At 42.7% G+C, this 17,360-nt stretch overlaps 1 protein-coding gene across 2 annotated transcripts in view; it reads left to right on the plus strand.

The window, feature by feature from the left end:
* Positions 1-17,360, plus strand: part of LOC109916603 (peroxiredoxin-1-like) — a 39,895-nt gene that overhangs the window by 6,095 nt on the left and 16,440 nt on the right. For both annotated transcript variants that reach the window (XM_020516327.2, XM_048601853.1), the window contains exons 3-4: positions 2,468-2,584; positions 8,858-9,011. In XM_020516327.2, coding sequence (XP_020371916.1) covers positions 2,479-2,584; positions 8,858-9,011 — 260 coding nt within the window. In that variant the 5' untranslated portion in view covers positions 2,468-2,478. The remainder of the gene's footprint in view (positions 1-2,467; positions 2,585-8,857; positions 9,012-17,360) is intronic.

Genomic DNA, 17,360 nt, shown 5'->3' on the forward strand with positions numbered 1-17,360 from the left:
CCCTGTACAGTATTGGAGTAGTGTTGACTCACTGGTGGCCCAACGGACATGAATGCCCAATAGTGTATGCTTCTAGGACTTTGTCTGATGCCAAATGGAAATATGCCCAGATAGAGAATGAAGGTTTGGTGGTTGTCTTTGGTGTGGGGAAGTTCCACAGTACATTTATGGAAGGGAATTTGTCATAGTAACAGATCACAAATACATGCTGGGGCTGCTGAAAGATGACAAGGCGGTGCCACCCATAGCATCCAGTAGGTTTTTATTCTCAGTGCGTACAAGTACGAGTTAGAACAGCATCCAGGAAGCCAAATGGCTAATGCGGATGCCTTGAGCTGCCTCCCACTGGCAGATACTCCACTGGTGGTGCTTCCCCTGGAAAAGTCCGTTCTGGTATTAAACTTTCTGGACACCCTTCTGGTTACTGCTGACAATATCTGACTGTGGACGCAAAGATCCTGTCCTAGTAAAACGTAAACAGCTTTGGTGGTAACGGAGGAGACAGAGGGACGATTGCAACCCAGATTGAAACCTTTCTGGACCCAGCGAGACCACCTCACCATAGAGGACGGCATATTACTTTGGGGAGCAAGGGTGATTGTCCTGAGTAAAGGTCCCCACCACATACTGGCCAAACTCCTCCAGGGTCATCCAGGGGTTTCCAGGATGAGGATGCTAGCAAGAAGCTATCTGGTGGTCGGGGTTGGATGCCAACATAGCTGTGTTGGTGGGGCATTTCCCCAGAGTGCTAACAAGGACAGAAAGTGCCACCAGCAGCAACCCAACATTTGTGGAGTGGCTCGGCAAACCCTGGACTCAGTTGCATGTTGACTGTGTTGGTACTTTCGTGGGCTCAATGTTCCTAGTCGTTGTGACGTGCATAAAGTTTGTTTGGCGAAGTCGGATGACCATTGAAAAGCTGCAAGCATCGTTCTCGATATGTGGACTCCCAGAAGTATTGGTCACGGATAAAAGGATGTTATCAGCAGGGAACTTGAGTATTTCCTGAAGTCAAACGGTATTCGATACATAAGGACAGCTCCATACCACCAACCATCCAATGGTCTGGCAGAAAGTGTGGTCCAGATGTTGAAGGCAGGCTTGAAGAAGCTGCCTACAATGTCACTTGATACCAAACTGGCCTGGTTCCTGTTGGTTTATAGGACCACCCCTCTCACAAGACAGGGATATCTCCAGCACAGTTGATGGGGAGAAGACTCTGCGCGAGGTTAAACCTGATATTCCCAGACCTGGGGAGAGGTGGGGCTGCAAGGGAGAAACGGCAGCAGAAACGTAAATGCTGGCTATGTGCCTCAAACCGGCAGAGACAGTTTAATTCAGGGAACAAAGGTTTTGGTGCCAGAACCATGGACGTGGCCCTGTATGGGTACGAGGTGAGGTTGATGCAAGATCGGGTCCCATGACTTAGAAAAGTTGGTTAGGTGAGGCAGTCCTGAATAAACATGTGAATCACTTGAAAGCTGTTACCTTGCAAACAGTCAGGAACCAAACATACCAGGCTCCTCGGAACAGCCAAAAGGCCTGTAAGAAACTGAGATTTCTCCCCCTTCGTCTGGTGTCATGGAAACTTCGGAGTCTAAGATGGATGCAGCCTTGATACCACTACCGCCAGAATAAGACAAGGAAACTCTCCTGAAATGCTCCAGACGCAAGAGACAGACTACGGTCCTATAAATGCTGCCAGTGTCAAGAGTCCGAATTGGAGGAATCAGACCTGGGTGCAGAAAAAGCTACAAGAGAAAGACCAGGCCTACATCTCTAGACTTTGAAGGGGGAGTGTGAGAGGAGGGCGGTGGCATGGTAGAGGGATGCACTGATTGGAACCGATGGATCTTGTTGACTGTGAGGTCCTTGATTGGCCCACGTTAACAGCCCCAATCAGGAACTCTGGCTGACCAATATAAATATGAGATTTAGAATCTCCTCAATTTAGGGAACTGACTGTGAGCTGGCTGGCCAGCCGCAGCCAGTGTACTATGCACAAAAAAAAAAAAAGCTTGACTTGGTGACGGGATACCGGCCTCTGTGCAGTTATTTCATGTTCCTTTTCTGGCATGAGTCTTGGCTAGAACACCGGGAAGACATGTCTTAGGATCTTGTATGTCAGGCAGAGTTCCTGTTAAATCTATCTCACTTTTATTTTGGAGATTTTTACTATACTAGTCCAAATAGATTATATATTAAAATTCTAGATTGGGATTGCCTGATTTTCTGATTTCAGTGCAAAAGTGAAGCCACTGAATCAAACTGACAACTTAGTTTTCATGAGGCCAATTGGACCATTTTCAAAAGTCCCCATGTACTGGGTTGTCAGACTTTATGGTATCAGAATGTTGAATCTCTGTAGTTAAATGATATATATTTGTTTAGAATATAGTTTACATAAACTTTTTAATGCACTGGGCTGACGTAGGCACACCTATATTTTAACATAATTATTTTTCAGATTAATTCAGAATGACTGCTGGGAAAGCTATGATTGGGAAGCTAGCCCCTGATTTTGAAGCCACTGCTGTGATGCCAAATGGGCAATTTGAGCAACTTAAACTGTCTAAATACAGAGGTAAAAATAATGTTACAATGTTTTAAATTTTAAGTAAGTTTCGTAATAACTTGACAGGTTGGGTGGATTTATGAGCTGTTTAACAGGCATAAAGTTGTTGATGCGTTGCAGAGGCAGCAGCTACACACTGACTTCTGCTTATTACAACTGGACGAGGCGCTACAAATCAAATCCCTTTTTTTAACCCTCAGTTGATTACAACAGATTTTAAAACTATTTTTAGTACACAGCTACATCACACCTTAATTTTGACTATTTTAACTGAGTATCAATTACAAGCTTTCCTGGAGTGAAAGAAGGAGAAAAATTGTTTTGCTACTGCCTGGAATCCTCAGCAGTAGCAAATTCTGAAGAAACCTTGAGTTCTTGGTAAATTTACGTTTCTCCAATCTGCTTTATCAGCAGAGATAGTAGGAACTGCCCTTGCTGGAGAATCTGAGATAACAAGGTGTAGAGCTGGATGAACACAGCAGGCCAAGCAGCATCAGAGGAGCAGAAAAGCTGACGTTTTGGGCCTAGACCCTTTCTGAAGAAGTTCCTACTATCGCTGAAACAATTTGAACCTCCCTGCGAAGCCTCTTCTAAGGATGCCTACCTTGAAGAAGTTACCCTCCTCTTTCCGGAAAGACCTCAGTGGATCTCTCTCCCACTGCAACTCTCTCGTAATCTCTTCGGCCCTGAAACTGCTCGACCACGTCCTGAAGCAAACCAGGTACGACAGCCACATTACCTTTCTTAGTACATGCCTACGGAACCGGATCATCCCCAATGGACTACAGTCCACGTTTAGGCCTTCCCAGTTTGGCCCCAACCGCGACAATGTCTACATTCAGAACATTGAGGTCCTTCAGAAACGTTTCTCCCTGCGACTCCTGAAACACACACTCGCAGCAATGCGCTGGCGTCTCCTGGCACTACAATCAAGTCTACCCCAGCTCAGAGCCTCCGTCTCCCAGACCTGAAAGCATTTCTGAAGAAGGGTCTAGGCCTGAAACATCAGCTTTCCTGCTCCTCTGATGCTGCTTGGCCTGCTGTGTTCATCCAGCTCTACACCTTGTTATATCTGCTTTATCAGCAGTCAGCTTTCAAAATGCTGAAAGGTGAATGAGAGAGAGTGAAGAACTTCTAGTCCTTGTTGTTATAAATCCACTTCCTGCTGTGCTATAGAGTTACTCATTTGTGTACTCCGAGTCTGGCTCAGAGAAGGATAGTTGCAGGCAACCCTTTCACGTTTAATATATGCAACTTAGCATTCAAATGTAAATTAAGATGATGCGAGTTTCTTGATGTCTGACTGAGTTTCAGTGTCTGTAGATAAGTTCATAAAATAATAACATCTGAGCTGAAATTATCAGCATTGGTTTCCTGAACTAACCTCCATCTGTAGTCAGATGGTCGCTGCTACAATTTTAAGTTCATGTTTTGTTTTTGAAACAAATTCAGTCAGAGTCGTCATAGAAATGTACAGCACGGAAACAGACCCTTTGGTCCAACTCGACCAGATATTCTAAATAAATTTGGTCCCCTTTGTCGGCATTTGACCCATATCCCTCTAAACCCTGCCTATTCATATATCCATTCCAGACGCCTTTTAAATATTGTAATTGTACGGACCTCCACCACTTCGTCTGGCAGCTCATTCCATACATGCACCACCCTTTGTGTGGAAAATATTGGCATGGTGGAGGGATGCCTAGGTCCCCCTAGGTCCCTTTTAAATCTTCTCTCACCTTAAACCTATACCCTCTAATTTTGGACTCCCCACCCTGGGGGAAAAGACTTTGCCTATTTACCCTATCCATGCCCTCATGATTTTATACACCTCTATTAGGTCACCCCTCAGCCTTCAATGTTTCAGGGAAAATAGCCCCAGCCTATTTGGCCTCTCCTGAAAGCTCAAACTCTCCAACCCTGGCAACATCCTTGTAAATCTTTTCCGAGCCCTTTCAAGTTTCAGAACATTATTTCCTCTAGCAAGGAGACCAGAATTGCATGCAATGTTCCAAAAGTGGCCTAACCCATGTCCTGTACAGCTGCAATGTGACCTCCCAACTCCTATACTCAATGTACTGATCAATGAAAGCAAGCGTACCAAACACAATGATTCCAATTTCAAGGAACTGTGAACTTGCACTCCAAGGTCTGTTGTTCAGCAGCACTCCACAGTACTTTACCATTAAGTGTATAAGTCCTGCCCTGGTTTGACTTTCCGAAATGCAGCATCTTACCTTTATCTAAATTAAACTCCAGCTGCCACCCCTTGGCTTCTTGACTCAATGGGACATTTGATCAAGAAATTTTGGTATGTGCAGATTTACTAAACATACCTCCCATGTTCACATCCAAATCATTTATATAAAGACCAAAAAACAGTGGGCCCAGCACCAATAAATATGGCACACAGCTGGTCACAGGCCTCCAGCCTCTCTTGAGGGCCTCGGGTATCAAAATCAGATGATAGAGATTGGAAATTGATAGTCCGTATTTACCACTGATATGACCACACTTTTAACTTCAGCATGATATACTGCACTTGAGAAATTCCCACATGCTGGTCAATCCTCATCTGCCTTACCATTCAAGTTTCTTGCATTGAAATAGACAAAACTTAGCTTTCTGGCCCGCCCACATGCCTTAGCCTACCCATGTCTTCTCTTTACCGGATTGTCCTAGCATTCCTTCTGTATCTAGAGTGAAACTTGCTCCTGGCTTTCTTTATCTTTGTGAACATGTTTTAATGGATTTAAAGGGCGTTCTGAATTTTCAGAAGTCGCTTCACCTAACTTGACTTTGTCCATTCATTATCTGCTGTCAGCCTTGGGAGACGTTCTGCAGATGTACAATGGACCTCTTGTAAGGGACAAGAAAAGCAGGCACACCAACACCACCAACAACTGCAGGAGCAACAACAATGGAACCCGCTTTCTCCGCAGCCACCTGCCACTCTGTAGATCAGAGAAGATGGGCACAGAGCTGTAGCTTAAGGGAGGTAATTACCCCAGCAAAGCAAATGCAGACAAGATCAGCTTCCTTGATATGATGGAGCAAGAATGCTTAAGGAGGCTAAGGCTTTTGTTGCAGATGATTGCTGACAGCTCACCACGACCTTCTCAAAGGCAACTAGGGATGGGTAATAAATGCTGGCCAGCTAGGGGCAACCACATTCCTGCGAGTGAGTAGAAAAAAATCTGCAACATCCTGGATCAAGACCTTTTTAAGACAGCAAGATGGACAGACATTACCAGTGGCAGTCAAGGACTGAATTCCTCACTTCATCTCTATCCAGGGGTGATGATGAGATATGCAAATATATTTCCCAGGAGATTAATGCCATGCATGCCGAAGCCGTCATTTTAAATGCACTTTGATATTGATGAAGCTGGTGGTATGCAGAGAGTTCTCACTTATGTTGCAGTAGCTGAATTTCCACAGGAATGTCATCATTGTTGTTTGCGTCTTGATTCAGGGATAACATCTACTCGGGTTTGCAATTTTTGCCCTGATACTTAATGATGATCTGATTCTTGACCCCTAGGTCTTATGGCATCTGGGACAAGAATTTGAGTGCAGGATTTGTGCAGGAATAGGATGTCACACACTATACGTATGTGGGAATCAAGGCATCCTCAGATCATTATTTATCAATCAGAAGGGATTCTACACAGGCAGTGTACAGTCGTTGTGTGACTGCTGGATGGCTTTCGTGTATGTCTGTGCAGGTGATTCTAGAAGCTTACATGATTTCTTCATTTTGCAGCAATCACTTCTCCCAGAGGAACTTCCAAACTGTGAGTAATGGCTTGCTGAAGACTTGGATAGCCTTCTGAGGACTTGGTAGATGATCCCAGTGAGGCACCCTGCCATTGACACAGCAAAAAAATTCAACAGCATGCCTGTAACCTTAAGAATGATCTTTGAGCAAATCATTGGGCTGTTGAAGATGAGCTTTATGTCCTTGAGTAGATCTAGAATTCTGCTTCTGCACTTACGAGCAAGAGTGTTGAGAGTGGTTGTGATCTCTTGTGCCTTGCACAAGATGATTCTACAGAAAAGAATGGAGCTACAGAAGAACCAAGGTGCTGACTACTCTGCACCACCCCCGCAAGGTGCTTGCAACCACTCACCTCACTGACAAAAGTCTGTGACCGGATCTGATAGGCCTGCTTCAGATAATTCGAGTGGGTAAAGTAAGAACACCCCAAAATGCTGTTAAGGAGGGAATTCCAGGATATTGATTCAGCGATAGCGAAGGAACAGAGATGCAGTTCCAAGTCCGAATGGTGTGTGGATTGGAAGGGACCTTGTAGCTGATGATATTCCCAAGCATCTGCTGCCCTTCTAGGTCATAGAGGTTATGGGCCTGAAAAGTGCTGTGTGGGTTACAGGCCTGAAAAATGAATTGCTGCATGCATCTTAAATGGTACGCACTGCCGCTGATGTGCCTTGTTAATAAGGGAAGTGAATGTTGCCTGTGGTCAATGGAGTACCCGTCAAGGAAACTGCTTTCCTGGATGATGATGTGCTTCTTGAGTGTAGTTGGAGCTGTACTCATCCAGGCAAGTGGAGAGTACTCCTTGAACCTTTGTAGAGAGTGGGCAATCTTTGCAGAGATAGGTGAGTTTTCACTGTGGAATTTATATGCTCTGACCTGCTCTTGTATCCACAGTTTTTATATGGATGGTCCAGTTCAGTTTCTGGCCAAGAGTAACTCCCAATATGTTGATAGCGGAGGATTGCTAATGGTAATGCCATGAACATTAAGGGCTATGATTCGATTGTCTGTTTTTGGAGATGGTTATTGCACTTGTGTGGTGTGATTGTTATGTGTCACTTATCATCCAAAGCCTAGATAGTGTCCAGGTCTTGCTGCATATGAACATGAAGTGTTTTTGTATCTGAGTTGCATGAAAATGCTACTGAATGTTGTACAGTCATTGGTGAACATTCCTATTTCTGATCTTGTGACAGAGAAAGACATTGTTGAAGCAGTTTAAGATAGTTGAGCTTAGGATGCTACCCTGAGCAACTCCTGCACTGATGTCCTGGGACTAAGATGATTGACCTCTAATATCCACCACAATCTTCCTTTTATGCTTTGTATTATTCCCACATGGTGCTGTAGCTTTAACAAAGTTAAAAAGGCAGGCTGCTCATTCTCTTGCTCTAACAGTGGATATGCCTAAGCTGGGTATGCTGTAAAGGGCAGACTTTGTTGTTGAGGCAGAAGGCCATTTCCCCTTGGGGAAAGGGGAAATGGATGCAAAAGATGGGAAGTAGTGTGCCTTGAGAAGATGCCCATTTCCATTTGCTTTTTCTCCATTTTTCCCTCCTCGGGTCCATCTAAATAAACATCCTTGCAAGATTTCGAGAGTACTTTGGTTGCTCAACACCTCAATGAAGTGCAGTAAAGTGAGAATTTTCTCCATCTTGTTTAAAGTGGCAGACTAAGTATGCAGACTAATGCTTGGGATAAGCATGCATTCAGTTGCCTGTCGCATCTGATTCTCCATGCAGATGTCCAATCTGTTCTGGGGATGAACATCACAAATACCTGATGCATCATGGCACTCATGGTCCTGTTGCAGAGAGCCAGATGGTTAGAGGTAGAATCGTAAAATGATTTGACAGTCATAATCTTGCAGTCATCTCTGAAGATATTTTTGATCAAATTCTGCTGAATATCCAAGTTTTGAGATAAAATTGTGTCAATGTGCTGACATCCTGCTTCTTCAGATTAAAAGTCCCCAACTTTCTTTGTAAAATATCTCCATTATAGTGATGTATTGGATATGTAGATTGGTAATACATTATTAGAGATCAGTAGCTATATAGTAAGTTGGAAATCTTTTAAAAATACAGAGTTCTCGTATGCAATTTTTCAACATGTGATTTTTGAGGAATGGGAAATCATCCTGGCACACACTGACCTACATTTGTTATGATGTGGAGGTGCCGGTGTTGGACTGGTGTGGGCAAGGTCAGAAATCACACGACAGGTTGTAGTCCAACAGGTTTATTTGAAAACACAAGCTTTCCGAACCTCGTCAAGTGACGAAGGAGCAATATCCAAAAGCTTGTGATTTCAAATAAACCTGTTGGTCTATAACCAGGTGTCGTATGACTTCTGACTTTGTCCACCCGAGTCCAACACCGGCACCTCCACATCATTCTCAGTGTAGGTTGCAGCTATTGCTTTTGTACAAACCTAACATGTTTATGCTTTTTGATTCACAGCATTATCTTAATGAAATTAACTGTTCGTTTTCTCAACAGGAAAATATGTAGTCTTCTTTTTCTACCCACTTGATTTCTCCTATGTGTGCCCAACTGAGATTATCGCTTTTAGTGATCGTGTAGAAGATTTCAACAAAATTAATTGTGAAGTAATTGCTGCTTCTACAGACTCCCATTTTGCTCATTTAGCTTGGTATGTGGTTTTCTTTGTGGCTAATATGCGCTGTCCTTGAATCGTGTGTTGCAAAGTATCCTAGAAAGTAATTGTGCTGTTTAAGTATTTTTTTCTTCTTCTCCAATTTTTAAGTTTTATTAGTTAATTAATTGTAATTACTAGTGCAAACAATAGTTATTTTCATGTTTAACTTGATTTTAATAATCTGATGACTTGAATAACCCATTTTTCTAATCAACTTGTTCAGAGATGTTATTACACATGTCTGGAGCAGGTGGGATTTAAACCCAAAGCCTCCCTGGTCCACAGCAGGGACACTACCACTGTGCCACTAGAGGGCCTGCCTTAGATGAATAAGGATGGCTAGTACGCTCAAGTAGGCTTTGGAACCTGATTAATTGTTTTAGGGACCGGCAAAAAGATCGGCCAATAAATATCCCGATTACAGGGTACTGGCAGAATCTTCTATGTTAGGGTAGTGAAGTAGTGATGTGTTTTAATTTTCTGTAATTCTCGTTGCTATTCTGGGTCCAAAGTACTGAAATTCCTACTTTGAGGAGTCTCAGGTTTGTGTACTATACGTGAAAACACAGTTCAGTGCAGAGCCTGCTTGCACCATGTACGTGTTTTTTAATATCAGAAATGGGGTTTGTTTGTAAAAGATGCATAACTGGCAGTATGGTATATGTTCATTTTTAAAATGAACCTGTTCAGACATATTATGACACACCGAGTGGGACTTGAAGCCAGGCCTTCTGGTTTAAAAGTAGAGATAACTACTGTGCCGCAGGAGCCCTAAGATGGCAGTATCATGTGTTTTCCAATCACCCTGTTCAGAGATGTTATTACACATCTTTAGAGCAGATTGGACTTGAACTTTGGCCTCTTGGTCGAGAGGTAGGGACAGTACCACTGCAAAAGGAAGCTGGCAGTGTCAGATATTTTCTAATCAACCTGTTCAGAGATGTTTCGCAACATCTTCAGAACATCTCTGAGTGGGTGGGAGTTGAACCCAAGCTTCCTAATTCGACACTAACACTACACCAGACGGGCCCTCAAAGCTGACAGTATGATGTTTTATGAACAATCTGTTCAGAGATGTTATCACACACCTCCAGAGCAGGTGGGATTTGAATGTGGACCTCTTGACTCAGAGGTAGGGACACCACTGTGCCACAACAGTCCTCGATAGTATGATTTTTATCTGTCGAAATTCTCACTAGCTGCATCTTATTCGACCCAATTGCTATTGAAACAGTGATGCGTACTTGTCAGTACTTGATATTGACAGTGAAAGACAGCGTTGAATAAATTTAATGATCCAAGCCTCCAGCTTGGTAGTGGTGGAGAGGTGAGTCAATAGATGAAGACGGACCCCGGAGAAGAGAGATTAAGTAGTGATGAGATGATTAAGAAAATAGGTTAGCTGTGCTGAATGCAACTCATAATTGGATTGATAATGGGCCTAGCAGTAAGTGAGAAGAGGTGACTGTGCTAAAAGCGAACTGTTATAACAGGACTGGATGTGGGGTGGATAAAAACACATGGAAGGGTGGAATTAGGCTCTAAAGTTATTGAACTCATTCTTGAGTCCATCGGCTACATGGCCCACAAGTGGAAAATGAGTTGTTGTTCTTCGATCTTGCATTGAGGCTCGCTGGAACACTGTATCAGGTCTAGGACAGAAATTTTGATGTGGGAGCATGGTGACATGCTGAAGTGTCAGGTAACTGGAAGCTCAAGGGCCATTTTTGTGGACGGAACATAGATGTTCCACAAAGCGGTCACTCATCCCGTTCATTCATCTCCCCTTTCTTAACAATCTTACCGTCATTAGCAAATTTAGCTACCATACATATGGACCCCTCATCCAAAACACTGATGTACATGGTGTTCTCAGTACTCATCCCTGTGGCACTCAACTTGTTATAGCTTGTCAACCCCAAAATGACCTATTTATCCCTTCTCTCTGCTTCTTGTTAGCAAACCGATCCTTCATTCATGTTTATGTTACCCCCACATTATCTGCTTTTAACGTGTTAAAATAACCCCTTTATCCAACTAAATTAGTTATACATGATTTCCATTTCACAGAATCTTATTGATTCTCACAGATTAGATTTTTTTTTTTTTTAAGTATTCTGCTATAATGTAGTGATAGATTCTTGCAATTTTCCTATTACAGATTTTACACAAGTCTGGAAGTTTCTTGTTTTAGATCTCCCTCCTTTCTTGAATAATGTTGTTACCTCTTAATTTCTAATCCACTGTTCCTCTTTCCAGAACCTGAGCAATTTGTAGCCAGCTCTTTTAAGATGAAGGGATACAGACAATGTCTTTGGGAACAAAAACAGAAATTGCTAGAAAAGATCTGGCAGCATCTGTGGAGAGAAATCAGAGTTAACGTTTTGGGTCGAGCAATTATTCCTCAGTGCTATCTTTGGAAAGTTTTCTTAGTTTTCTGAAATGAAGTCAAATACAAAATACCTGTTGAAATCGTACTGTTTTCTTCTTCTTCTCCAATATCAGTGTTCGAGACCTACTCTCTGAAAGACCTATACAACTTTAATTCTTCTTTTCCTATTTAAATATTTTTAGAGCCTCTACCTTTCTGTTTTTATATAACAAGCTAGGTTCCTCTCATACTCTGCTTTCTCCCTGTTTTTTGTTTTTTTAAGATTATTCTGTGCTGTTCTTGTAATCTCTCCAATCTTCTGACCTACTACTAACATTTATTTAATTCTGCAATGTTTCTTTCAATTTGATACTCTATCATTATCCATAATTCCAGGCTACAACATGCAAATAAATGTTTGTTGCCAAAGCAACTCGACTTTTTGCAGCGTGGTTATCTCAGTTGGCTGCAAGGCTCATATGGACGAAATTGATGACAATAGCATGGGGTTCAGTGCCTGCTCTGGCTGGGTTGGATTTGGAACCTGCTTTGGGCCTGTGGTGTTCATATGCACTGGAATCGTCTGAAATGCTTTGGGTAGATTCATAGCCACCGATCTATCTTATTGGTATTAGTCTACATTATAGATACCAAGAGGGAAAGAATGCCCATAAAATTTTTGGCAAAGTAGGGTTTGGTGTTGACAAACAACATTGGTTTATTCAATAGTACTTAACAGCTAGTTGGACCACGTAAGACATTTGATTAAGTACATGTTTAGCTACATAGAGCCTAGAGCCTGAGCCAGACATGAACTGGAACTGGAATTGAACCGAACTAGAAGTTGTTAGTTTCTCCCAGTCATTTATATCCTGTTGTGCAGAGCTTATCTCATGATGTCAGTTAGCCTTCTCAGCTAACAGCTTCTTTATCCTACCCGTGGTGAAGATTGTGGCATAGTGGAATGGACTTGCACACAGGCAGAGAATCCAAGAAGTCATCACTGTTGTAATGTAAAGAACAGAGGACCTAATTTGCACATAGAAGACCTGATATTGGCTAGAACAGCAAGGATAACTCCCACGTTTTCATTTGAAACAGTGTAGTGGGATCTTTACTTTCTTCTGAAAAACCACATCTCTGCTAATGCATCACGCCGTAGGTACTGCATTGGATTGTCAACCTAAACTAGTGTCTCAAGTTCTGATGTTAGAGTTCAAGCAAGAATCTTGTGGTTCAGAGGCAAGAGTATTACAAACTGAACCATGGAAGAAAGCAAACGTGAAATCTCATGGACCTTGTGCTTGCAGTTTCTTGATGAATCGTCATCAGATGGGCGAAGTGAGCCCTGCCAAAAAAGTAAATTTCTGAAACATAAGAACCAGGAGCAGTAGACCATCTGGCCCTTCAAGCCCACTCTGCCATTCAGTAAGATTATGGCTGATCTTTTCATAGCCTCAGTTCCAGTTACCCACCCTATTACCAGAACCCTTAATTCCCTTACTATTCAAAAAATTATCTACCTTTAGCTTTAAAAACAATCAATGAGGAAGCCTCAACTACTTCACTGGGCAGGGAATTTCACAGATTCACAACCCTTTGGGTGAAGAAGTTCCTCCTCAATTCAGTTCTAAATCTGCTCCCCCTAATTTTGAGGCTGTGCCCTCTTGATCTAGTTTCACCTGCCAGTGGAAATAATCTCCCTGCTTCTATCTTATCTATTCCCTTCATAATCTTATGTTTTTATAAGATTCCCACCCCCCCATCATTCTTCTAAATTCCGATGAATATGATCCCAGTCTATTCAGCCTGTCCTCATAAGCTAACCCTCTTAACTCTAAAATCAACCTAGTGAATCTCCTCTGTACCCCCTCCAGTGCCAGTACATCCTTTCTCAAATAAGGAGACCAAAACTGCATGCAACACTCCATGTGAGGCCTCACCAGCACTCTATAAAGCAGCAACATAACCTCCCTGCTTTTAAATTCAATCCCTCTCGTAATAAAGGACAAAATTCCATTTGCCTTCTTAATTACCTGTTATACCTGCAAACCAACCTTCTGCAATTCATGCACAAGGTATCCAACAAACTTACCAGAAGAATTTTTCTCCCATTTGGCTACAGTTTCTCTGTGCACTGAAAATGTAAAAGTATATTGGACAGAGAAGGTCAAACAACTCGGGCAAAAACTTTACACCTGCTTTATTTTGGGATGCTCTTTGGGGGTTTGGGAGCTTGCCTGCACATTCTTGCCTATCCCTAATAAACTTTCATCCCTTGTTTATCAAGAATATATCTAACTATACCTTTAAAAGTAGTGAAAGATTCTTCAAAGGCTGCCTTTTGAGGAAGACCAAAATTTCAAAACTCTTAGAACATTATTTTCTCTGTTTTAAATGGGCGACCCCTTATTTTTAAATAGAGAACCCTGATTCTAGATTCTCCTACAAGAGGAAACATCCTTTCCACCCTGTCAAAACTGCTCAAGATCTTGTATGTTTCAGTCAAATAGCCACTTATTCTTCTGAACTCCAGCAGCTGCAGACTTAGGCTATTCAATGTTTCCTCATAAGACGACCTGGCCAATGGTTTAGTAAACCTCTGAACTGCTTCCAAAGCATTTACATCCTTCCTCAAATAGTCATAGAGATATACAGCACAGAAACAGACCCTTCGTTCCAACCCATCCATGCTGCCCAGATATCCTAAATTAATCTAGTCCCATTTGCTGGAACCTGGCCCGTATCTCTCCAAACCCTTCCTAATCTTATACCCATTCAGATGCTTTTAAATGTTGTAATTGTACCAGACTCCACCACTTCCTCTGGCAGCTTATTCCATACATGCACCACCCTCTGCGTAAAAAAATGTTGCCCCTTAGGTCCCTTTTAAACCTTTCCCCTCTTACCTTAAACTAGCTTTGGACTCCCTCACCCCAGGGAAAAGACCTTGTCTATTTACCCTATTCATGCCCCTCATGATTTTATAAACCTCTATTAGGTCACCCCTCAGCCTCGACGCTCCAGGGAAAATAACCCCAGCGTATTCAGACCCTCCCTATAGCTGAAACCCTCCAACTCTGGCAACTTGTAAGTCTTTTCTGAACCCTTTCAAGTTTAACAACATCTTTCCTATAGTAGGGAGACTAGAATTGAATGCATTATTCCAAAAGTGCCTAACCAATGTCCTGTACAGCCGCAACATGATCTCCCAACTCCTATACACAATGCACTGACCAATAAAGACCAGCATACCAAACATCGTCTTCACTACCCTGTGTAGCTGCGACTGCACTTTAAAGGAACTATGAACTTGCATTCCAAGGTCTGTTTTGTTTGGCAACACCCCCCAGGAACCTTATCATAAAGTGTATAAGTCCTGCTCTGATTTGTTCTCCCAAAATGTAGCACCTCACATTGATCTTGATGGGAGGCGATGGCCGAGTGGTACTATCACAGGACTGTTAATCTGGAGATTCGGATAATGTTCTGGGGACCCGGGTTCGAATCCTGCCATGGCAGAATTTAATGATGACCATGATTCTGTTGCCGATTGTTGGGATAAACCCATCTGGTTCACTGATGTCCTTTAAGGATGGAAACTGCCAGCCTTACCTGGTATGGACTACATGTGACTGCAGACCTACAGCAATGTGGTTGGCTCTTAACTGCCCTCTGGCAATTAGGAATGGGCAATAAATGCTGCCTAGCCAGTGACCCCCTCATCCAGTGAATGAATATAAAGAAAAACTCCATCTGCCACACCTCGGTTCATCTAATCAAGGTCCCTTTGTACTCTGAGGCAACCTGCTTCACTGTCCACTACACTACCAATTTTCCTAACCATACTTCCTGTATTCAGATCCAAGTCATTTTTATAAATTATAAAAAAGCAGTGGACCTAGCACCTATTCCTTTAGCACACCACTGGTCATAGGCCTCCACTCTGAACAGCAACTCTCCACCACCACCCTCTGTCTCCTATCTTCTAGCCAATTTTGTATCCAAATGGCTAGTTCTCCCTGTATTGATTAGGAGACTATTAGACAATGTCACATTTCCCTGCATTATATTCCAACTCTCTTAATTTATTTAGTTTGTAGCCACTACTGTAATGCTTATGTCTGGAATGAATTAGAGTGCCATCTCCAAGGTTATTGCAAAAAATAAAAGCTTATTGTGTAGAGAGTAGTGTATTGACATGGATAGATGATTGGCTGACCTCGGTAAAGCAGAGTGAAGGCACAGAATCCTTACAGTACTGATAGAGGCCATTTGGCCCATCTACAAAGAGAATGCCACCCAGAACCACTCCCAACCCTAACTGGCAACTGAGCATTTACCATAGCTAATCTGCCAGCCTGCATATCCCTGGACACTACAGGGCAATTTAGCACAGCCAATCCATCTAACATGCACATCTTTAATCTGTGGGAGGAAACTGGAGCATGCAGCAGAAACGTGCAGACACCGGGAGAGAGTGCAAAATCCACGTCGACAGTCGCTCAGTGCTGGAATCAAATCTGGATCCCTGATGCTGTGAGGCTAACCGCTGCGCCTAAATGGGTGTTTCTCAGATTGGCAGGTTACAATGAGCGCTGTGCTATAGGAATTAGTCTTGAGACCTCAACTTTTTATAAATTATGTAAATGGCTTTGACTAAGGGATGGGGGTTGTGGTTGCCACGTTTGCTGAGGAAACAAAGACAGGTCAGAAAGTAACTTGTAAAGAACTGATGAGACTACAAAAAGATAAGTTGAGTTAGAGGGCAAAGATCTGCTAAACAGAGTTTTTAAATTCATATATGGGATGTAGGTGGCACTAGCTGGGCCAGCATTGTTCTTTGTATCTAATTGCCGTTTAGAAGGTGTGGTGAGTTGCCTCTTGAACCACTGCGATCCATGTGCTGTAGGTAGACCCACAGTGCCGTTGGGGAAGGAAGTCCAGGATTTTGATCTGAAGAAACTAAAAGCATGGCAATATATTTCCTTTTCAGGATGGTGAGTGGCTTGGAGGGAAACTTGTAGGTCGTGGTGTTCCTATATATCTGCTGCCCTTTTGTCCTTCTAGATAGAAGTGGTTGTGTGTTTGGAAGGTGCTTTCTAAGGAGCTTTGGTGCATTTCTGCCGTGCATCTTGTAGATTGTACACACTGCTGCTACTGAGTGATGGTGGGAGAGGGAATAGATGTTTATGAATTTGATGCCAATCAAACAGGTTGCTTTGCCCTGGATGGTGTAAAGCTTCTTGAGTGTTTTGGAATTGCATGCATCCAGACAAGTGTGGAGTATTCCTTACACTACTGACTTGTGCCTTGTAGATGATGGATAGGCATTGGGAAGATAGGAGGTGAGTTACTTAATGCAGGATTCCTAGCCACTTACCTGCTCTGGTAACCACTTTACTTATATGGCTTGTCCAGTTGTGCTGCTTGTCGATGGTTACCCCCAAAATGTTGATAGTGGGAGATGCTATGATGGATCGTCATTGAAGAGGCTGTGGTTAGATTGTCTCTTACTTGAGATATTTATTGCTTAGCATTTGTGTGGCACAAATGTTACTTGCCACTTTTCAGCCCACACTTAGAAGTTGTCCAGGTCTTGTGGCTTGCTGCATTTGGACATGACTGCTTCAGTATCTGAGGAGCTGTGAATAGTGCTGAGCATTGTGCAATCAGTGGCGAATATCCTCAGTTCTGACTTTTATGATGGAGAGAAGATTGTTGATGAAGCAGCTGAAGATGCTATGACACCACCCTGAGGAACTCTTGTAGAGATGTCTTGAAGCTGAGATGACTGACCACCAACAATCGTAACCATGTTCCTTTGTGCAAGGTAAGACTCCGTCCAGCAGAGTATTGTCCTCCTGATTCCCATTGACTTCAGTTCCTTGATGCTGGACTCAGTCAAATGTAGATTTGACATCAAAGGCCATCACTCTTACCTTTCTTCTGTCTAAAATGGAACCAAGGCT

Source organism: Rhincodon typus, chromosome 10, assembly GCF_021869965.1.
Source record: "Rhincodon typus isolate 14 chromosome 10, sRhiTyp1.1, whole genome shotgun sequence".
Classification (NCBI taxonomy): Eukaryota; Metazoa; Chordata; class Chondrichthyes; order Orectolobiformes; family Rhincodontidae; genus Rhincodon; species Rhincodon typus.